General features: G+C 28.6%; 2 protein-coding genes across 3 annotated transcripts; one reads left to right on the top strand and one right to left on the bottom strand.

Moving 5' to 3' along the window:
* Positions 1 to 466: 466 nt before the first annotated feature.
* On the top strand, positions 467 to 3,834 carry LOC132939073 (transmembrane emp24 domain-containing protein 6). Of its 2 annotated transcripts, XM_061006091.1 has the most exons (5): positions 467 to 587; positions 666 to 1,099; positions 1,189 to 1,385; positions 1,465 to 1,531; positions 3,467 to 3,834. In XM_061006091.1, exons 2-5 carry the CDS (start codon positions 812 to 814, stop codon positions 3,692 to 3,694), a joined length of 780 nt encoding a protein of 259 aa, XP_060862074.1. In that variant the 5' UTR covers positions 467 to 587; positions 666 to 811; the 3' UTR covers positions 3,695 to 3,834. The 2 variants fall into 2 exon arrangements, with proteins under 2 accessions (XP_060862074.1, XP_060862073.1); XM_061006090.1 differs by lacking the exon at positions 467 to 587 and having other exon boundaries at positions 605 to 1,099.
* LOC132939074 (cilia- and flagella-associated protein 44-like) lies at positions 2,727 to 25,111 on the bottom strand. The gene is made up of 22 exons (XM_061006092.1): positions 24,966 to 25,111; positions 24,437 to 24,602; positions 24,227 to 24,366; positions 18,942 to 19,236; positions 17,220 to 17,561; positions 14,848 to 15,090; positions 12,948 to 13,073; positions 12,665 to 12,853; positions 11,296 to 11,798; positions 10,313 to 10,598; positions 9,842 to 10,224; positions 9,653 to 9,751; positions 9,538 to 9,570; positions 9,107 to 9,467; positions 8,839 to 9,021; positions 7,515 to 7,883; positions 7,268 to 7,451; positions 6,815 to 7,128; positions 5,773 to 6,186; positions 5,521 to 5,655; positions 4,535 to 5,148; positions 2,727 to 3,045 (listed from the first exon to the last, which is right to left on the bottom strand). Exons 1-21 carry the CDS (start codon positions 25,109 to 25,111, stop codon positions 4,576 to 4,578), a joined length of 5,484 nt encoding a protein of 1,827 aa, XP_060862075.1. The 3' UTR covers positions 2,727 to 3,045; positions 4,535 to 4,575.

The following is a 25,111-nucleotide window of genomic DNA, read 5'->3' on the forward strand; positions in this document are numbered from 1 at the left end:
CCCTTTAAATCTGAGCCTGCAATAACTGGAATATTTTCTAAAAAAAAATATTATGTAAATAACTATGTACATATTATAATTTTTAAAATTTGAGATTAAAAAAAAATAGTATATTTGTTCACCAGTGGATACAAAATAATTTCTGGTTTTGGGAGCCTTTACTAATGACTAATGAGTAAGGCTGTGAATTTAATGCACTAAAAAACCTTAAAAAATGCATTAAAAATGTCAAAAATATGCAATAAAATATGCACTTAAAATGCAAAATGCAAAAAAAAAGGAATATAAAATGCCAAAAATTATAGTATAATATTGTACCATCCGTACTAAAAATATCACCGCCAAATTCATTGACGTACTTTCGTAATGTTGACGAGAAAAGCGGTTTTGATTTCGGCATTTTACTGTTAACATACTTCACTGCACACTCGCGAACGCCGAATAGGTACTATATAAACGATATTATACCACAGAATAGATAAAATTACCTTCGCATAGATAACAATATCAATTGATAAGCAATAAAGCAAGCGAATTTGCTCCGAACTTCATGTGTATGACACGCAATTATAAAATCGTGTGGACTGGTAAAATAATAACAACATGATATTAGTGATATTACATTAATGATAATGTGCCTATGTGTCGTGCGTGTTCTGTTGTAGGCGTTCGACTTTGATCTGCGGATTGGGTGAAAGTGGTTCGTTAGAAAACGGCGAAATGTCTCCGAACGTGCAGCTGTGAGCATCGGTTTCTTAACCCTAGTAGATTGCAGCGTTCAAAGAAGATTCGTACCGCTGTCGCCACAGTTATGATCTTGGGCCGCCAGAAGAGGACAGCCGTCCGCCGGTTGTCGTCGCCGACGTTTGGCCTGTGCTGTGCCGTCGCTCTGTTTTTCACGATGCTGGATGACGCCAATGGCCAGGCGCAGCCAATGCCTGCTCAAGAACAGCAGCTACCGCCGGCTCAGCCGACAGCGCCGTGGTACGAGACCTTGCCAGCCGTCGCAATGGATTACAAAGTGATCATCGACCCGGGCAAAGAGGATTGTTATTTTCAATTTGTCAACCCGGGAGCAACATTCTACGCAAGCGCTCAGGTGCGGACAAACAGATAACAAGCCTTTGAAATTATTTTCGACTGCTTCGGTGCTGGTCAAATACCTACTAACTACGTTGCTTTTGACAGGTGCTGAGAGGCGGTGACGGGATGGCTGGTTTTGCCGTCAGACATCCCAACGGGCAAATTGTTCACCCGTACCAGTGGAAAGCCAGTTCCGATTACCAAGACCAAGAGTCCACAGGAGGCTATTACAGTGTTTGTATAGATAATCAGTTTTCCAAATTTGCTGCCAAATTGGTAAATTTGTACATCACAGTCATTAGGTTAGTATTATAAACATTAGGTACAATTTATAGTAGTGAGAAGTTTGTTCACATTTAAATGATTTTTGTTTATTTTCAGGTATGATAAATGGGATGAATACCATAAAGAAATAGAAGACATGAATGTCGGCGTTGAAAATTTTACAGTGAGTCTTATAAATAATATCTTGATATTTAATAAATTCTAAAAACTAATTTGATAAACCATAGGCTATAGTATATACATTTCATGCTATTAAAGAGTCACTAAACTATAATATTGAAAATGTAGTACTTAAAACCAAAATACTGTCAAATTGTGTATAAGATACAGTCAAATCTATGTAGTTCAACAAAAACTATTAAATTAAAAATTTTATTTTGTATTTAAATTGGTATATGATAAAACACACCAAATCAGCGAATTCCTACTAAAATAATAAAAATAAATTTTAAATTAATAAAATAATAATTATTGTGTTGTGTTATATCGACTTTAAAATTATAACCAATATTTGTGAGCAGTATTAAACCTATCTCAAAAATGCTATTCCTAGCTAAAAAATAATCTAAAACCAACTGATGAGATTCTATGATAGGTTGCTATATGTAACGTCTTCTAAAGAGTGGTGGTTATGCAAAAATTGTTATTTATTTATTACGTATAGAACATTGTGCTGAATCTGACTGTTATATTGTGTCCTTAGTACTTAAATTGATTGCTATTTATATTAAATGGGCATATATATATATATATTAAAAGTTTAAAGTGAAAATATACATAGAGGTGAAGCAAAAAAAGTTCTCTTAATTTCCCTGCTATTGTGAAAACATCAATTTTGAATACTGGACCTATGATTACAACACCTCCTGAGCATCCAGTTTAATCAGTTAAAAGTAAGTACACAATACAGTAGTTACAGTCAGTACAATATTTTATAAATAATCGGCTTTATGTTAACCTAAAATAATAAAATCAACACAACGTTAGTAGCCAGGAATTTTGTGGTGGGGGGGGGGGGGGGATGGGCTAAGTCTCACAAAAATATATAAAAAATACAAATACAATATATTAATCTTGATAAAATTCTAAGGTCAACACAGTCAATGGGTAATAAAAACTTAGCCCCCCCCCCCCCTAACAGTTTTAGCCACCGCTATCTCAACATAATATACAAACTGATCCATCAATGAGTCTCGTCAAACAGTTTTGATGGCTAAAAATAAGTAAAACTAAGACACTAAAGTACATCATAATATAATTTGTAGGTAGTTCTAACCTCTCACTATTAATAATTATAATAATTAATATATATAATTTATTAAATTATTAATAGGTAATTTTTTTTTTGTTCTAGTAGGAAAATTTTTGGTTGTTTTTAATTTTTTTTTTTTTACATGATTTATTTACATCAAAGTATAAAAACATTATTGAATAAATTTTGTATGTAATTATCAGTATTTGAACAAGTGGTAGTATGAGTACATTTTATTAAAGTTTATCTAAATACAAAATAGTATACATTTTAATCTAATTACATTGTTAATTAAATCTTGGTGTTTCTGAAATTCGGTATAATTCATAAAAAAAAAGGTTATTATTTAAAAAAATAAGGTGATTAAATAACTACTAGTCTAAAAACTAATTTATGTCTTGTGTACAACTCTTATGAATGAATCACTAAAACAAATGAAAAATGAACATGTTTTAATTTAACTAATTTAAATAATACACAATTGTTTAAAATTAGGTATAATTAGTTACACAGTGATGACATTCAGAATCTAAACACAATCAAATTGTATGCCTTCCACCAGTCCCACCCACTTATCCACAATCATTTAAAATATATTTATTTACCATTGTAGGTATAAAAAATTATTTCAACTTGTACTATTAGTAAGTTATATTAATTTTTATTATTATGCATACCACTACCTTCCCACCTCCCAAATTTTCAAATATTTTAACAACTGCTAGATATATAAAAATGCTCTAATATACTGTTATTATATAGATATTATAAATCAACTATGTATTTTATGCATGAAACTATTGAAAGCATGTCCATATATCAAATATTTGTAATTATTTGTTTCAGTCTACCGTGAAATCAGTTGAAAACAACATAAATCACATGTTGCAACATCAACACCATGTCCGTAGTCAAGAAAATCGTGATTATAATTTATTAGTTGATAACAAAACATATGTGAACAGATGGTCGATAATGCAAATTTTGTTAATAATGGGAACGACAACTTTACAAGTTTATTTTGTTCGTAAATTATTTGAAACTAAAACTGGAAAGTCAAAAACAAGGGCTTAAAAAAAATATCATATTTGTGTGTGTATTATATTATGTTATTTTATTATTATGTCATTCCTTTCTTTTTTCTAAGAATTATATATCTTTTTATAAAGTAATAACATAAATAATCTGTGATTAATAAAAATGGTAAAATAGAAGTTTAGCTTTGTTAAATATATATTTTTTAATATTATAATTTTTAATCACAAGATTTGTATAATGAAACTGGCAAAAACTAAAATTGAATTATTATTAATATTTTTAAACCTGTTTAATATTTATACAATTAATTTATAAAAACTACTGATTAGAAATAAAATAACAACCAGAACATATTTAAAATAGTACCAGTAAATAACAAATAACATTTCTATAGTTATTAACACTAACATTCAAATAAGAATAATTATTGATAATTTTGAATGACTGATTTAGTTGAAGATGAATGATTTACAGTGGTGGTTCTTTAAAATAGGTTTAAATAATTATACATTTAACCAAATAATATGTTTCAATAAACTGCTATCTATTAAATATTAATTAACTAACATTTTAATATTACCAGATACAAGGATTTGAGAAGAAATCAAATATCTAAATGATATCAATAAGTAAATAAATTGAATAGACATTCAACTTACTTTTGATATGAACATTTGAGATAATAGGTTAACTAAACAACTTTAAAAAATTTCAAAAAAAAGTTGAAAATACTTAAAATAAAATCTGATGATTCTAATGGTATAATAAATGTTATTTTTTTCATTTTTATATAGTGTTCTTAAGTTTCTTCTTCAAAATTTAAGAAAATGGTAGTTCACATTTATAATTGTTATTAAAAAAAAAAAATGTACATACCTATTATTTATATTTTGTTTTGTTTCATTTCATTCTTTGTGTTAATTTTTTGATTTATTATTACCATGAATATTATTGTGGCTACCATTGGATTCTTTGTCGTCCAACGAGCTGTTCAGTGTCTCGGCCCTCTCACTAAAATCATTATATTCTGCAAAGTCTTCCACGTCCGCTGTAGGCGGTATCAATTTGTCGTCATAATAGGTCGTCCACTTCTTTGTTCTGTACCCTTCATCGACATTTTCAAAACTATCATAGTGTGAAGACTGTTTTGTTAACCGTGAAAATGATTGTTTGGAAAAAGTCAACTTCTTCGGTTCAACATTAAATTCCATGTTGTAAGTAAGTGGTTCATCGTTGATTGTCCATGATTCCTCGCTCTCCTCTTGTGGAGTAGCAGGTGTGGCTAAGGACCCGTCATTGACTGCCTGACTTTGTATTGACTTTGTGTACGATTGTTTTACTAAAGGAGGGAACATTTTGCCTTTGCATTTATACATGTTTATTTTCTCACTTATGTCTTGTTTCCGCTTTAATAATGTATCATATGTTCGTTTAATGGTATTGAGTTCTGTAGTTAATGATGATTCCATTGTTAACCTTTGAAGTTTTATCTTGTGCATTAGAAAATAAATATTTATTATAAGATGGGTTGGTAATTTGGTATAATATACTTATTATTGGTTTTTGAATATTATGTTCTAAATTGTGATGTTCTATGTAAGTATTCAGGGTGATTCTTTTAAGTTTTAATAGTATGTAAGCATTCATTATCTCAGAAAGTATTAAAAATATTTTCAAAAATGTTAATAATTTCCATGATAATGAATTTTTTCCATTTTAAGTATTATAACGAGACCATAAACCTATAAGCTAGTTTATAGGTCTATAAATGGGACCAACATTTTAATCAACTAATAATCTTGATACCTTAAGACGAAAATTAAATTACTAAAAAAAAATCTTATTAGAAAAAATATATTTACATTAATTTTTTTTTGTTCCATCAAACACTGTCTAATTTTTTTTATGTTTCCACAAACATCTTTTAAGGTTTTTATTTTGAAAGTATTCCATTTTAATAAATCAATGATTAACTCTGTTTGAGAGCTGATTTTATTCTGAAATAAAAACAATTCCTAAAATAGTACACACTACATAGGTAATATTTAAAAAGGATGTTTCTGTATACTAAATTATAATATTGTAATATACTAATAATATGTATAGGTACCTACTTCTAATAATCTTATTTCTCGAACGAAACGTTCCTTTGTATCTTTGGCCTTGGACTTTGATTTAATAATCATATAGTTGATTATAGTCATTTCCATTTCATCTAAAAAATTCCAATCCGTTTCAATTTTAAATTTCTTTATCATTTCATCCTTAATTGCTATTTTATAACTTTTTAGAATGTTCTCCATCTTGGTTATTTCAGTACGAAACTGTTGAGCAACTACCTTTTCATTTTTGAATGTATATATTATCTCTTTTTCTTCTTTTTTTAACTCCATCACTCTATTTATTAGATCTTGCATAACATTTCCATATAATAAAATACAACTTTTCAATAATTTAGCTTTGGTCATTTGAGATTTATTCAGTACAATTGTGGTTTTAACATCATTTAGTTTCAATTGTTTTTTTATCTATTATTCAAACAAATATAGTATATAAAAATGAATTAACAAGCCGTTATAAATAGGAAGTTAAACAAATTATTATTTTGAAAATCGATTAAAATTAACTCCTGTACCTGCAGAACTACAGTGCACAAATCGCTCCCCTAAAAGAACAGTTAAAAAATATATATTTTGTAGAATTATTATTATCGAAATACTGTAATCCAAAATGTCATTATTTATAAAATTGTTTAATTAGCAATAATAATAGTAACACTGCTAAGATTTTACATTATTCTTGCTGCCTACTGGAATAATGTGTTGGCACCTTAACAATTAAATCAATAAGTCATACAAAAATACAAATTAATACAAACTAATTATAATATTAGTTAGACATACCACCAAATTTGTCAATAATAGAATATAAATATTGATTTTGATACCTACCTAATTATTATCACTGGCTTTACATACCATTATTATTAAACAATTCTACTTTGGAGTTGTCTGTGTCACCGAGACAGTACCTATTATTTCAAGTTTCAGGGGAGCAAATGTGCGGTTATAATGAGCTTACATTTAAGGTATTAAATAATATTAATACCTACCCAAAATATAAACCTAATAGTAATTATAATAGTAAAATTCTAACCCGGTATGCTTCTAGCTCATTTATATTTTGTTTCAATTCATTTTCAATGGCATCAAATTCTTCATAAGTTAAACTTAAACGTGTATTAAGAACATCCATTTTTTTTTTATTATCCTGTATGGTTTGTTCAATTTCATAACGTTTTGACCTCAACTCTAATGTAATATTAAATAATTTTGGATCGCAGCCAATTGGTAATACTTTTTCGTCAAACACCACTACTCGACTCATTGCCGTAAATGATTCTGCACTCTCATTCATTAATTCTAGATCAGATTCATCACTTCCGTCGGATGAAGACGATGAAAGTGTATCTAAAACATGAATAGATCTTTTCCATCAACATACATTTTTTATGGAAAATATATAATTTTTTTAAGTAACATTTTGGAGAAGAAACTAAAATAAATAAAAATTATTAAATTCATTAAATGTATTATTATTATAATGTACCATCGGCATCATCAGATTTGAGTTTAGGTACTTTCAATTTCTTTTTAAAAATTTTTTTAAGATGTTTAGCAAACCCATCATTCCTAATTTCCATATCAAAAGTATGTTGAATGTCTATTAGCATATTTGACTTGGTATTAATAATATCGTTCAAATATTTTATTTCTTCTCGAATGCTTTGTATCTAGAAATATTAAATTGTATAGTTAGCATATTTAATTGGTAGCAGTTTATTAAAATCCATTACTTGGTTGACTTTATAATTTTGTAAATCTGTTTTAAGGTAAACACTGTGTGAAAATTCATCCTCAACTAAATCAAAATCATTCAAAATGATCAATTCTTCTTCAAATGTTAACGCCAATAAATCAAGAAATTTAATTCGGAGCTTAACATCTTTTCGCATTTTATTCAATTCCATTAAATTGTCATCAAACACATTGATTTTTGTTAACATAGTTTCATGCAAATGCATGTGTCTATATTTCAATTGTTCTTTTCTCATATTTCGCATAATGATTTCTAAATGAGTAAGCTCATGACTATTTCCGGGCTTTAAAATCAAATCTGTCGGATCCCAATGACCAATAGGTTCAAATGGATCAATTAAGCTAGGCTGAAATATAAATAGAAGAAAAATAAAAAATTAGATACCTACCTATTTCATTTATATACAAAGGTAAAAAAAATATTATATTTTACTATGTTATACTATATAGTAATGTTTAAACTATATGTATTATTTTATTTATGTATTTTATTTTATAAATTGTACGGGCTGGTAGCATACCGATTACATTACAATAATAACATTTACATACCTATATAAATAATTTTGAATAATTAATTACCTAATAACAAATTAAAAAAACGCTTGCCAAGTCAGGGATTGGCATGTAAACTTTCTTTATATTTAATTTTTAGAAATTTATTAACTGATACTATCACACCCAAGCGGTATAACAATTTGATCCAGAAAAATGTCGGTGTGAACAGCCCCACAAAAAATCATTTTCTTTAACCCAACCGGAGAGCGGATTTCGTTGTTTGGGGTCTTGTTAGATTCACATTGGTTAAGAGAAGTGCAGTGAAGATTTTCAAAACTTTATATTTAATAGTTAATTTAATATAGAACATTAAAAAAAATTAAAACAAATTTCATTAGGCGTTTTTTGATGTTTTTCATCATTACAGCTTTGAAATGAATACCTAACCTAAAGATTGGAGATAAAGTTCGGAAAATCTTCATTGCACTTGTCCTAGCCAATGTGAATCTAAAACAAGACCCGAAGTTATTATGTGATGAAACAGAAGGGGCTATGTATAATGGATTATATTAATATAATGATATACGGACATTCAGTAGACAAAAAATAAAAATAAATGTTAACACTGGAGATGTATGGATGTTGTTATTAAGAGACTTTATGTTTGAAAGTAATTTAGGTACTTCATATTCAAAACTTCTATAATAATTGTTATGAATTAGGTAGATATAACATTTAAATTGTACTATAATCTTGGTACCTAACTAATAATGATAATAAATTTACTATAGTATTATATCTTACATCAATAGATTCATCCATTACAACTTCAGGGAAATTTGACGGAGTCGTTATTTCTGAATCATTAAATTCCTTTTGTATAAGACAAGCATCAAACTTAAATTGTTTGTAATCATGTATTAAACTTATTTTGCGTAGTCTAAGGCCTAACACTTTTTCATTAAAAGTTGTTTTCAAATTGCATGCCTATTACATAAATACATATAGGTATATACTTAAATGTATAAGAAATGTATTTTTAAATGTTTTGAATAGGAAATGGATAAATAACCTCTTTTTTAACATTAATGTATTGTTCAAATTTATCTTCCATTGTAATAATTTCACTTTCAGTCAGCTTAAAATCCGATCCTGTTTTTAAGTTCAAAAAGCCAATAGTATCCCAAGCATTATCTAGTAATGCTTCTTCCTCAGTATTATTATTATCTGGCTTATTGTTATACATGTTTTGAATTTTAAGAATTTCTTGATTTTCAAAATCTCTTCTAGCAGCAAACCTATCTATGGCATTCTGAATTTTCTTTGATAAAAAAGGATATTCTTCAAGTACATTTCGAAGAAATATTTCTGATTCAGATACATTATGTATCTGATTGTGAGCTCCTTTGTTTAATACTGCCGATCCACGTCTTCTACAAATAGAATAATAATAGTGATTATTTTATAAATTTTCCAGCATATTTAATTAAAAATTATACGGACCTTACACTGTTTGAATCTTTTATTTCCTCAAGCCTTAGCAGCGTAGGTATACATTTATTAGTTCATTAAACATTTGATTCAATTTTAGATACAATTGTTGAAATTAATTACTTACGGTAGTTTTGGAAGTTTCTTAGATACAAATTCCTTCACTAAACTACTAAATAAATTGTCACGCATTTCGTGGTATAATGTTTTGACTCCTACATCTCTCCTATAAATATTTAATTTAAAACAAACAAAATTATGTATAAACAAAAATAACACATGAAAAAAAAATGTATGTACAATTAATTACACATACAAAATTGCTTTAACTGCAAACTTATTTGTTACAATTGGATCGATGAAATAATTTTTCAAATACTTAAGACCTAATGAGCTCTTTTCGTAATCAAACGCTAGCTTCAAATGTAATTTATCCATTTCAAATTGTGCCTCTTTAATAAGTGAACTATTGATTCGCTCATCTAATTGAAAATAGCCATCAGATAATTGCAGTGTTTCTGGTAATGACTTGTTGCTAATTAAAACTTGTTTGAACTTATCTCTCAAACTGTATAATAAATAACTAGTCTTATCCTTTTCTCTATTAGCTAAGTTTAAAGCTTTAAGGTTTTCTTTATGAATCTTTCTCTCTTCCAAACTTAGTTTTAGGTCTTCTTTAATAATTAAAATGTCTTCTCCCTAATTTATAAAACAATGTTAACATTTTTCATTTAAGATAATTGAACAAGTAATATTGACATATTGCTCTGCTATGTTAGGTACCTACAGCAAATACAGGCGACTGAGGCAATTCAGAAACAGAAATCATACACTTCTCTATGACCTTATTATCACATTGAAACATAAAACTAAAAATGTTCCCATCATCACCACATGTGTATAACATACAGTTATCGTGACTAAAACACAACATATTTACTCTTCCTCTTTTGTTATCGTGAATCGAATATTCAATATAGTCACCAAAATCTGATACATTATTGAGATGAACTTTTGTAAGGCGTATTTTACCATCAGCAAATCCCATTAAAATGTTTAATGGATCAGTCCCACTTGAAATCATAATGAGGTATGTGTTAGATTATTAGAACATGAAAAATCAGTTATATCACAAGGTGAAAACATTGTATGATGGATGGTTAGAAAATGTTTGTATTTAAATAAAAAAAAACAATTCTTACAAAAAGTAATAGGATTTATTAAGGTAATTTAAAAAATATTCAGTGTATAGTGTATTTGTTTGTATAATATTACTACCTATATCGTTTATAAATAGATACATACCGATATTACCTATGTAATAGTTCATACTCTTTGTGTATTATTAAATATTATACATTTATAACTTATAAGTGCCTAACACCTAAGTATGATTGATCAAATTAGAAAGGGATGCAAAAGTTTAATAAAAATTTCCGCAACTCAAGATTTAAATTTCTTATTAATTAGGATAGGTACAATCAATTGATTTGAATAAACAAGTAGATTATTATTAATTTTGTTTTCTACTGTAACAATGTAAGATGTAGATATTGCTATCAAAGTATAATATTATACCTATTATTGGAATTCAAAATGTGTTGCTAAAAAGTGGTATTCAAAATGTATGTAAGGCAGGAGCGTGTAGGGGTTAAGGCCCCCCACGGGTCTGTTTCGAGTAAATGCGCCCTTGGAACCCCCCCCCCCCTCCTGGCTACGCCACTGCATGCATAGTATTAGTATTTAATAGATACTATATTATATACTTACAACATTGTAATCGCAGTTAGTGGAGTATTATTTTTATATGGTATTAATATGTGTGAATTCATTACTGGTCTAGACGTATTAAAATCATATTCGTATAAATAACCAGCATCATATCCATCAATCGACACCCATATACCTTTCTCTGATGGAGTGTAAATTGCAAACAATACGGGGTTCGGTAATGGGGGGATATAGATTTTTGGCGGTTCTTCGTCTCCTTCTGCAGAATCTTCAAAATACAAAACTTCGTCAATTTCTACATTGGGATCTTTTTCTCTGATCATTTTCAACTTCTCCATTTTTTTGTTGATTGTATCTTTTTTTTTGTGCTCCAAATCAAAAAAGTATTGTTGGCGACGTATTTCTGACTTAACGCTCATTGTTTGTATTACACGTGATTCAAGTTTCAACAAAAAAGATTCTGTAGTGTACGAAGGACGAGTTGTAGGGACTTTCACTTCTACAATATGCCCACTAGCGCAACTTATTAATGCCATTTGTTTCTGAAACAATCAAAAATTCACAAACTATAGTGATTATAGCGATTACTATCCCGGTAAACAAATAAAAATATTTTTACTTCTGAAGATTTTCTCCAATGAATAAAAGTGATTTTTCCAGTTAATGGAAACATTCTAATGGGTAGTATACTCAATACTCAACTATGATTATTGATTACTATTGGGCTGTGCGATTGTAGGGAAACACATTTTTTAAATAATAGTTACGCATAGGTACCTTCAAAGTTCGAGTACAATCTACTGCATATATCTTTAAATACATTTATAACTTATATAATATTCTCTTTAATCTTTATTAATCTATTTAACTTTGAATTTGTATAGCTTAATACGTTATATTGCATAATCTGCGTGAAAGTTAAAAATATGTGCCATTAATAAATTAAGATCGTATTAATTACAGTCAACTTTTAGGACCATTTAAATTATAATTGAGAACTTTTTTTGGGAACCTTTTTTTTGTGATCAATGTATATTATCCTATTTTTGAGGACATTTGGATATAGAATCCTTTTTACACGTGTGTTATGCCGTTATGGATTCATTATAAATTTTCATCATATTATTCAAATAATTTTTGTGTGGGTATTAATTAAAATAATTAAAAGTACCTACCCATAGTTTCTTTTTAGTAAAACTTTATAGATTTTTATACTTTTTAAACTTTGATTCTTGGAGGATTTTATGCTAAATAGTAAATATTTTGTGATTTAAATGCATTTCTTGAGGGTTTTAGTACATTTTTAGGGATTTATAGTATTAAATGCACAGCCCTAGTGATTACTATACAGTATTACAGTATAGGTACCTATTACACATTATAGGTAAACACATATAAATATTTTTACTTCTGAAGGTTTCCAATGTATAAAAGTGACTTTGCCAGGTAAAAGAAACATTCCAATAGGACTGAATTGGATAAGTTCAGTTTCTATTTTGAAGACAAATATTGTGTTATCATCACTTCCAGATATAAGAGTTTTGGCGCTAGAGTTTATGGCCAAATGTCTGATAGAACTAATATGAGGTTTCAAACTCTAAAAAGAAAAACAATAAAATTTCAATCATATAAGTCTATGAGTATTTAGTATTCACGTACTAAATTATTTTAAGTTAGTTCCTACAACCTACTTGTATTTCCACTAATTTGGTATGATTTTGTGTTTTTTCTTCAGTACATTTTTTGAGGGGTACTGCGACTATTTTCAAAATTCCAGTTTGATATCCAATAACGAAAATATCTCCCGAACTAGCTATCTACACAGAATATAAGTTGACATTTTATTTAGACATCACCTATAGGTATAGGTAATTATGTATTACGAATTATGATATGCATAATAATATGTAATTATTTTTTAGCCACGTTCAGTGCCGTATTACAATGCCATGTCGTTGTGGACGAGGAGGAAATATTGGTCGACAGACTCGGCATTCACAATAAATTAGTCCAGCCGTTTAGGAGGCGTTCAATGACATACTTAGTATAACTTTGATACTTTAGAATTAAATTATAAAGTTACGTACAAGCAGCACGGGGTCCACGATTTACCGCAGGTAGATTGCCTACCTGATAATATACTGCTGCGAATCAGAATTTTTATTCCAGGCAACAGAAAAGTTAAGATACATTTTGAACACCATACACCGAATATTAAATAACGAATTGAACAAAGTTTGAGTCATATATAGTTGGTACATTTAACAGGAAACGAAGTGCACGGGATCAGCTAGTATATATATATATAAATGAATGTTTGTGTGTAGATTAGACCTCTGGGAAGAACATAGGCCAATTTTAAAAGGGTTAAATTTGGTTTTTTTTTTCATCAGATTTTAGTGGAATTAAGTATAAACGACAAACTGGTATAACTTTCATACTCTAGAGCTAAATCGTACACTTCCGTACAGACAGCGCCGAGTCTGCGGTCTACCGCAGGTAGATTGCCTACCTGATAATATACTGCTGCAAATCAGAATTTTTATTATGTGCAACGGAAAAGTTAAGATAAGTTTTGAACACCATAAACCGAATATTAAATAACGAATTGAACAAAGTTTGAGTCATATATAGTTGGTACATTTAACGGGCAACGAAGTTATAAACTATAAAGTTACGAAATTATAAAGTTACGTACAAGCAGCACGGGGTCCGCGATTTACCGCAGGTAGATTGCCTACCTGATAATATACTGCTGCGAATCAGAATTTTTATTCCAGGCAACAGAAAAGTTAAGATAAATTTTGAACACCATACACCGAATATTAAATAACGAATTGAACAAAGTTTGAGTCATATATAGTTGGTACATTTAACGGGCAACGAAGTGCACGGGATCAGCTATTTTAAATAAAAATATATATATCACTGCTAGAAACATTTCAATACGTTTTCATTAACTGTTTTTTATATTTACTTGCCGATCACATTAAACGATAAAATTTGATTAAAAAATTATTCATATCATCGTCCGAAGGCAAAATAAACAACTAATCACGGGCGAAGCTGTGACGGGTCGGCTAGTTAATAATAAAAGTGTGGCTTGACTGCTACCAGTCGCGCAATACGACTGAGAGTAAGTAACGCCCACTGGTACTAGTTACCAGATGGGTGACCACCCAGGTTTGTAGTAGTAAAAACCTTGCCACACATACACGTGTTTTCTTAACTACCGTAACAACCGTAAAAACACCTTACCATACCAACCACAGATCATAATCCCGTACAACAGCTAGGAAATGGTCATAGTTGCCGGGCTTAAGTTCAATAAAAAAAAAAATAATAATAGAATAGTAAAATGAGAATCTATTAATAATATCATATTGTTGATTGCCATTATTAAGTTTATGTATTGTTGTATTGACAATTATTAAGCTCCAGTGAGATTTTTGAAGAAAAAAAAGTAACTTCTATTGTAATTGAGTTACTTTTTAAACTCAAAAGTAATGTAACTTAACCAAACAAAAAAAAATTAACTTAAAAATAATTTTGTTACAATTTTGATAATGAATAGTTCATTACACAATATACCTTCAGCGGTAACCAAATCGACGAAGTGATTGGCACTTTGAAATCGTGAGTGAATACCAACTTTTTGTTAAGGACATCATGCACGTGGAGCCAACCGTCCAACGAAGTGGTAGCGATATAATAACCGACGGGCGATGATTGCAAAGAAGTTATTTCACTACCGTGGAACTTGGCTAGCCGTCTAAGCGGTTTCGCGTCTGCGGCCATTACGATGTCAGCGAGCCACATTCCCCCGTTACCATCCTAAAATAGTATAACATGTACGAATTATTAAACGACGAAACCGATAAAACATAAAAGTTTATTGAAATCAAAAAGTTTACAAGTATAAATATTATAATTATATAATACAAATAAAAACGTTTAGTTGTCTAATTGTTTATCTACTAATGGACATACGACATACCTATATACCTAATATTGTACCTATGTTATTTACATTTCTCTATATACCTAATATTATTTAAAGCGGTCGCAGTTATAGGGTAAAAACACCCAAAATTTAAAACAATAAAATAAAATATATCGATTATTTGTTGGACAGTTATTATTTTTTTTTGAATACGTAACCTGCATAATAGGTATATTAATTTACTCCAAAAAAATATTGATACTTTAAAAAATTTTTAAAAATAAACTACTAAAATAAACGTTTTTACATGATTTTATTTTTAAATTATATTTATAAACTGGTAGTTAGGTATTTTAAATCTTAAAATATTTATTTTTGTATTAAATAAATAAAAATAAAAACTTGTAACCCAATAAGCGTCCAAAAATTATATTTATAAAAAAAAAAATGTTAAAATATTGATTAGAAGTTAGAACACAAGTTACTTACCTAGTTAATTTGTCAGATCATTATGTTACACCTTGTATATAAATATTATATATTAGGTTATTAGGTATAATCTGGGGTAAATTCTTATTGGGGGGGGGGGCAGTCAGTGACACTATAGCCCACAGTTTCCCCCCCCCCCAGATTACGCCTATATACCTATAATATATGACTTTTTATATATATAAAAAGGCAGAACTATAGGGTGGTGAATACGGGGATTGATCCCTGGGCATACAATTTTCGTGGGCGTAATTGTTTTATAAGCCTAAGTTAAGTCTTTAGTGTTTGGTGTTAGAACTTAGAAGTTAGAACACTATTTTGATTTCACATACATTGTTTATGATGTGGTGATGACCACATTTGAAGGAAAGAAAAATATAAAATCATATCGGTACATACAAATTATCACAATCACAAATCATAAATGTAGTATTTTGTCTTACTTTGTACGACGTTTGTCCATTGGCGCAAATAGGGGGGGGGGCTTGGTGGGACTTAGTCCCCCCAAATGTCAGTCAAGTCCCCCCAGTTCAAAATCTAGTAATTAGTACTAATTTTTATATTCTGTGGTACTAAGCAATATGGCAATATGGTGAGGGGGGCATGAGTCCCCCCAAAAAATGTAGTCAATTTGCACCTATGCGTTTGTCATACGTATCCTATGATAAATAATAATAAATAAATTGTGATTGTGATCTCGGATTCGTCATTTGGTTAACCAGCCATCCAGTCATCCAGGCATCAGTCATAGTTCCAAAAACATTAAGATTATAATATGTATAGATATTAGATAATACCTATATATATTAAAATATATTTTATTAGATTCCCATATTATATAGAATATAGATACACTATAATTTATAAGTTTCTAAGCACATATAACATGTAATATTGCTGTGTTTTCATTAAAATGTATGATTCACAACCCATTCTATGACTTATCGATCAACATTTTATCAATTAACGTATACATATATATTATATATGCACAGGCGACAGGCCACAGATAATTAGGTTTTAAACTGTTTTTCTTTTATTTAAGTACTTATGTTTACAATGGAGTTTAAAGGTAGTTTAATAAGTGATAGTTTTACTTTAAAATAAAATCTCACACAGCATTTTAATACAATTGGAATTTAAATTGTATTTAAAATGAATAGTTGTACGAAATTGAAAATATTATTTCTTTTATGTTGTAACCAAAATATATGCCAATGACTACTAAATATTTGAATAAATACATTTAATTGTGCAAATTATGCTAGTTAGTTGAAAACAATTATAGGAAGGTTATTTCAGTCTTTTTTGGGCTATGATTAGACGTAATTTTAACGTTTTCTCCAGGCGTAAAAAATCCTAGTTATCTATATATTACTATATTATATATATATATATATAACTGTATAATATTTGTATATCACATAATATAGATACAACATAGTATAATAATATACCTCCAGAAATATCATAATAAATAATAATCATGTAATTATATAGCTAAATTTCATCCGGCGTTAATTATACCTACCTGAATGAAATAGTCATTCGATTCGTCGTCACCGTCGTCGATCTTGCACATGCCCATGATTTTCGCGTTACCCACAGAATCTTGGACACTGATCGTAAACGACGGTTCCATTTCCAGTACACGGTCGTTTTCCGGTGGGTCCGCTGTGTCCACTGTACGATAGTACCAGAATTTTATCGTACCGTCCATGCTGATGCTCGTCAACAGATCGTCATTTTCGGAGTACAAAAACATGATGATCGGCGCTGAATGACACGGTTTTCGAAACTTCCTAGTCACTTCGACATCGATGAGTTCTTCATCCCACACCAAAATATTACCCCAATCGCAGCCCGATATTACCTAATGTAGTAATGTATAATCAACAAAATAGGGGCTATAATATGCATAATATAGTTGGGTTTACATAATAAACAATTAGGTACCTAATAACAATAATATATTTTTTTCCCATCAATTACAATTTATTTACAATTTATTAGATATAATATTAATATGATACCTATCTTTATAAAGATTGGTAATAGATGGATAATCTCCAATGTAAATATGGCTCAGCTGGAGAAGACAGATTCTAATAACTATATAGGCTAAAGACTAAATTAGTTATATTAACTAAAAATTTAGAAACTAATTCTTTGTCTAAATATTAATAATATTATTATATGTATATAGTCGTATAGATGTAAGTGGTTGATTTATTGCAATAATTGGGAGCTGTCTTCCTCTTCTTTTCCTTCGCTTTTCATTCCTATATGAGCCACCAGTGGGGCACAATTTACGGGAGTGCTGGGTGTGTAACCCGATTTTGGGGGAGGGGCGAGAATGACGATGACCACCACATTCCTATATCTCCATAGAGCTATGTCACCCACAACTTTTCTTAAAATCTTAACTCCCACCAGCTGTTCTTTCATATCATTCTCTTTTCTGTGTTATCCATCTCTTCTTCTGTCTTTTCATTTTTCCTATCTGTCCTTTTCCTTCTACGTTAATTTTAATAGCCACTCTTACTGCCTCCCAGTCACCTCTCCCCGTAGAATGACCGATTCCATCTCAACCTATATTCTCCCTCGTGGCTCATTATGTCTACGACTGGGGACACTCCTACATTACCCCTAATTAATTAATTCATTATTCTATCCTCGCTAGTCATCCCACACATGTACCTTAGAATTCTAATCTTTGCTAAACCCACCCTCTGTTCTGTTTTATTGTCCACATCAGGTACTACCCAACATTTTGTAATTTCCTACCAAATTTAATTCTTATATTTTTAACTTAAAATATTAAATGTATACTTATTATTTCTCTACACTTATACCTATATACATTCATAAGTACAATTAATGGTGGGTGAAAGAGGGGCTAATATTCTTAAATTTCTAAAAAATATTTTCCTCACCTCACTTGAAAACACAGTTATAAATTAATGTTATTTCACAGTTATTAATTTATTGCTTGATGGGTATATATCAATACCTATCTATATTGTACAGGACTTATATCTTTTATATTGAGGTATATGATGAGTGATGACTATTATTGTAATTCGTATTTTGAAATCCTGACTGAAAGGTCTGAACGTATATTGGTATTGTAACTCAAATATAAAATATTAACACTCCAATAACCAAAGTTTATGAGTTTACTTTTATGTATTGCCAATAGGCAATAGTGATTAAGATTATGTAATTATGTATAATACTGAAATAATTTTACTTTTTCATCGGGCATCGAAAAAATGCCAATTACGTTTGATATTTCTGTTTTGCCAAAACGTCCAAGCTGACCTTGAAGCTTTAATCCGGTAAATGTTTTTGCCATCCTCCAAAATTTTAAGTGCCCCGACCCCGCAGTTACTAAATGGTCGGGAATAAAGTTCGAAAATCTACAAACGTATACATCCTGATTGTGAGACTTTGTCCTCAAAATTATTTTCGATTTTTTCCAATCCCAAATTGTTAAAGTATTATCGGGTTCCCCTGCTTGTGAACACAAATATTCTCCATTTTGGCTGAAAATAAAAATTTAATTTATATTATACTCAAAATAGAGTGAAGAATATTTACTGGTTTTATACAATAAATTGTCTGATTAAAAACATCAATTTTTGTAGTTAAATAAATACTATAAATAAAATTAACATAGAGAGTGGTTTCTGGTAGGTACTTTGAGGGGTTCAAAGGTGGGAATGTTAATGAAAATAATTAACTGTGGCAAGTCAAGTTAATTAAATTAAATTGCCTTCAGTTTGGTTAAAAGTTAACAAAAAAAAATTAACTAGATAAGTTTAAAATTAAGATAGAAAATAAAATTAACTTATCTCAGTTAAAAAAAGTTAATTTTTTTCAAGGTACAATATTTTTAAGTCATAAACTGCCATAGTATTTGGTATACACAAACATTTACTAAGACGTTTAACACTGTTTAAAAAATGAGATTATTATAATATATAGGTAATTTGAAAATAAATTACCAAAATCGAAAAAGAGTCGACGAATCAGTATTGTCTAGACTCTAGTTGATTGCGCGCATGACTCGAAAAGAAAATTAACTTAACTGCACGGCAATGATAAAGGATAATTAACTATAAAAAGTTAAGTTACAACAATAAACATTTTAACTGAATAAGTTAATAAGTTAAAAACAAAAATAATTAGCTTAACTTTAACTTTTTAACAAGTTAATTCCCACCTTTGGAGGTGTTAAAACTCAACTTTAAAGTAAAAATTCACAGTACTTTTCAAAATAATCGGGATGATAAAAATTAGGATAACATACATACTTACTCAAAACCAGTTTTTGACAAAATCAATTTGGTTTTTTTTATGTAATTAAAAAACGAATGACTGTTTACTGAATACTGTAGATAAAGAATTTAAAGTTTTACAAAATATATTAGCCTTACCCAAGGCCGTAACTGGGGGGGTCCAGGGGTCCGGACCCCCCCCCCCCCCCCCCGAAATTTTTAAAAGTAGAAAAATTTTAGCGGTGAATATAGTTTATAAACTATAAATTGTATTAAATAATAATTGTATATTTTTGTTAAAACAGTAATTTAAAATAAGATTAAATTTATCATTTTATTTTATTTCAACGCCGTAATAAAGATTAGGATCAATAGATACGATTGGGTACTAGCATTTATAATCAATGGTACTAGTTACAATAAAATGTGATTGTCACAACTCACAAGTGATATAAACTTATATATGAAATACGGGCGCAGAAAATCCAAATTATTTAAGATTATAAAACAAGAATATAACAATATTGTGTGTATTGTAAAACATTCATTTTACTGCTGTTCGTGCTCACGTAGTGTATAAAATGAGTAAAAGAAACCAAATTCAAAATTATTTTACAAAGAGACAAAATGTATGTTAAAAATGTACTATTTTATTTAATTATTATTATATAAAATGGTTATAATACAAATGTATTATATTATGTATTAATAATTATTAATACGTTCAATGCCGAGGTCGACACGTAGATTGACTTAATTAATGCCTCATTATTTTTGCTGGTGTTGTTTGATTGTATTATTATTATTTTTTTTTTTTTTAATAATTGAACGTGTTAATTACCATACTATATAGAGTATAGATAAATTAAAAAGTACCTTCTACTTTATTTATTTTAGACTGATGATGTCCCCACTGTCAAAACACAAGTAACTAACGAAACTAACGAAACAATTGAGGTTGAAAACAACGATATTAGTTACTGTTTAAATAAAAATGTGTGTGATGAACTAAAATTAAAATTTTTAACTTCTCCTTGGATGCCAGATAAAAATTATGTATTTCCAACATCCACAACTTCAAAAAAAAATCTAAAATTTCAATTTCACTGGTTTGAACGTTTTCCGTGGCTTGTTTACTCTACAATTGATAATGGTGATGCCCTATGTAAATACTGTGTAATATTTGGTCAAGAATTCGGAGGCCAAGGCAATAATCAAAAACTTTCCTCTTTAGTATTCAAAATTTTTAATAATTGGAAACATGCAATTGAGGTATTTAGTGAACATTCTAAAAAAGATTTTCATAAAACCAATGTTTTACGAGGTGATAATTTTATAGCTATCTATTCAAAAAATCAGCAAAATATTGCGCAAAAATTAGATTCAGCGCGTGCTGCACAAATAAGTTTAAATCGAAAAAGATTATTACCGATAGTTGAAACTATAATTTTATGTGGCCGGCAAGAAATAGCTTTTCGTGGTACCTACTAATGATTCCGGATCACTTTCATCAAAAGATGTCGAACCCGAACAAAATGATGGAAATGTTCGTGCTTTATTGCGAATGCGTGTTTCATGTGGCGATAAAAACATAATTGACCACTTTGAAAATAATAAATTAAATGCTTTTTATTTAAGTCCTCTAATACAAAATTAATAATTATTTTGTAAATTTAATATTGAAAAAATTGTATTTTATATTTTATCTTTTTTTTGATTTGTGCTTTTGTAATGTGAATAATAGTTAAATAGTCTATATATGTATATAAACAATCAACTATTATGTTTATGTAAATTGAATATTATAATAATGACCTAATATGTTTTTAATAATGATAATAATACAATTTTATATTTTTAACGTAAAAATGAAGTGTTTAGTATCTATATTTAAAAAAATGTTGGACCCCCCCCCCCCCCCCGAAATTTTTTGCCAGTTACGGCCTTGGCCTTACCAGCATTTACTGCTATTTACTTAAATAAAATGTTCAAAATATTTTTGAGTAAAAAATATTGAAAATGTAATAGGTTCTATACAAGCTATTTTTATCAAAATTAAAAATTATCAAAAATGGAGTCATAATTTTTTTCATAATGGTTGAAGTTCAAATGTTTCCAAAATTTATCTTAATCTCGAAAAATTGCAAATTATTTTGTTGGTAAAATTGCATACAATTTTAAATTTTAAGCACAATATGAACAGGTATATAGAAGGTTTGAAAAGATTTAAAAATTTCTTATAAGTAAGACTGGGAATGTAATGCCCTATAAAACCCTAAAAATTTCCCTTAAAAAATGCTTAGCTACCCAAAACTTCTAAATAAGACACTGAAAAAATTAATTTAAATTGTTTTATTTTTAATAAATTTAGTATACATTTTAAATAATATTTGATTAAATTAATTAAATTGAAATAAGTGATTAAAATTTTTTTTCTGGTCTAAGCTTCAGGACATCTTCAACTTGATTTCTTTTAATCTCGAAAAACAATTATTTCCTTATATTTTTTTAACCATTTTGATAGATTTGGATCATATATGTATTTACTTGTAGGTACCAGGCGCGGACTGGTTGGGATGCTACAGCATCCCTTGCCCTAAAATATATTTGCCTAATATTATTCATTATATATTTAAAGACTCTAGACACTGAATGAACAGCAGATTTTTACCAACTTACGATAACTAGGAATCTATAGTATTGTACAATTTTGATTGAAAGTTAGTTGTAACTTGGTACTTTACGTTTTTACTTTTTAACGTATATTCAATATTTTTTTAAAATAAAATAAAATATATTAATATTTTATAAATAATCTACATGTTTGCCCAAACAATTGTTATTATTTGCCCTTTAAATTGTGTAGTATTTTACCCGTGTCCTATTTTACCACTCCGCATTTATTGCCTGAATTTCCGATACGAGATACGAGTAGTGACTAGTGAGTACCTACATTATAGTTTGTTATAGAAATAAAATATATATATAATATACATAATATTATATTCATATAAACTCACGATAGCGTGTACAATCTTAAAATAAAATTTGAAATTTGAAAATTAAATCCAAAAACTCCAATAATGCCCTAAAAACCCTTTAATGGCCTAAAAAATTAAGGAAACGAAGTTAAAATAAAAAATGTAAAATTAATTTTCTTATTCTCATTCAAAAGAACATGTAAGTAACGGATTTGTGTCCAGGTGAGCATTGCTCTGGAAAAAAATGAAAAGTTCATCAAAATCCCAGTCCTACTCATAAGGTAATTATTTCTGGAAATTAAAAAAGCTTATACCTAGTGTACACAATACCCATATTTTTTATGAGTGATTGAAGTTCTAATTTTTTCAACATTGGATACTCAAACAAAAATATAAATTGTAGTTTTTTGTTTTTATTCAAAAACAGTATTCATGGGGACTTGAAACGTTTACTTACATTATTATATTTTATTGTCTATAGGTACCTACACAATAACATTTTCAAAACATTTAGATTAATTTTAGAATAGGTACCTATCTATTCATAACGTTCTACGTTCTACGGTATATCGGTAGGTATTAACTTAAAAGTGGATATCAATAGTTAGTTAATAATAATTTAACATATAATAAATGCGATATTTTTGTACAAAAAATTGTTCAAATTCAAAAATTAATTCAACGAACCGTAATGCCATAATAGGTACCAACAGTGGCTCAAAGAGGTGTGAGGCTAGGCCTCCTCAAAATCACTCAAAGTCCCCTCAAAAAATAATAATATAATATATATAATTATTTAAAAAAAATTTTTTAGGGGCTTAAACCCCCCTAAAAGTTTTACCTATTTGCGCCCCTGGGTACTAATAGGCAACAGTAATTACTAATTAGTATTGATTATAAATAGTAAATTCTAGTAAAATCAATGTGAATAGCAATTTAATTGACAAAATCATTTTTTTTTTTTGTGTAACTCTGGTGAAATAGTAATTGTAGATACATGAAATTTTCAAATTTCCAAATTATTTTGTAGTTAATAACTTATAAAATGTTCAATTTATATACCTGAGAATTCAAAATTTTAAACAAGGTTTCAAAAAAGTTGTTCATACTGTAAGTAACTAAAAATTTTTAAAAATATTTAAACATATTTTTTTTTTATAGACATTTGAAGTTCAAATTTGATTGACATTAGATATTTAAATAAAGAATAACGGGTTTAGTTATTTTGCTGTAATGTAAAATTATTATTCAAGGAATAAACTTATGACTTATACCTATAAGACAACCAATTGTTTTGTTGTTCGGCACTGCCTTTGAGAACACTAACTATTTCAAATGTTGGCCATTCATATACAATAATCAGTGGATTACAGCAATTTTCTCCTACCGCAATGTGGCTCAAAACGGGATTTTTCTGGTTAAACAAAACTTAATTATTATAGACTGTTTTACAAAAACTGTTAATATTATTCAAATAAACTTACAGCTATATGTCCTATTCCTCCATTACCGGCACATTTTCTAAAATTCAATTTCTCCTCATTAATGTTGAACATAATTATATAACTACCTGCTGCATACACAACTGTATGCTTGTCTGCAGCACATATATTAAACATTTTAGAACAGCAATCATATCCAAAAGAATGACTTAGATATAGTGCTTAAGGATTTTTAACTTCTGAAAAAAGCAGTTTTTGTAAATACACTACAAATGTACTTGTATTTATTCAATAAAAAAAAATTTTTAGTAACTAAACTCTATTATTTATATATATAATTATTATATAATATACTCTACTATACTTAGGGCCATTTTTATAATGTCTGGTAAAGTGTTGGTTAACGCTAACCGAACATTGTAAGAACGGCCCTTAATTAGTTACCTATTGATTAAAGATATTTCACATTTTATAAAAACCATATTTAGCTATTAAGTATAGACTATAACCACAATTAAACATTAAATTATATAATATGTGCAAATTACTATTTTTATCTGATAAAGGATACTGAAGTTGTAATATATTTTCATCTGTTGTACATCTTACACTTTTAATTGGTTTGGATATGAAATCACTACTTTTTAACAAACGATTTTGATCATTATTTACTGCTTCTTCTGTAATGTGTTCATTGTATTCTTTATGATAAAACAT

This window comes from Metopolophium dirhodum, chromosome 2, assembly GCF_019925205.1.
Source record: "Metopolophium dirhodum isolate CAU chromosome 2, ASM1992520v1, whole genome shotgun sequence".
Classification (NCBI taxonomy): Eukaryota; Metazoa; Arthropoda; class Insecta; order Hemiptera; family Aphididae; genus Metopolophium; species Metopolophium dirhodum.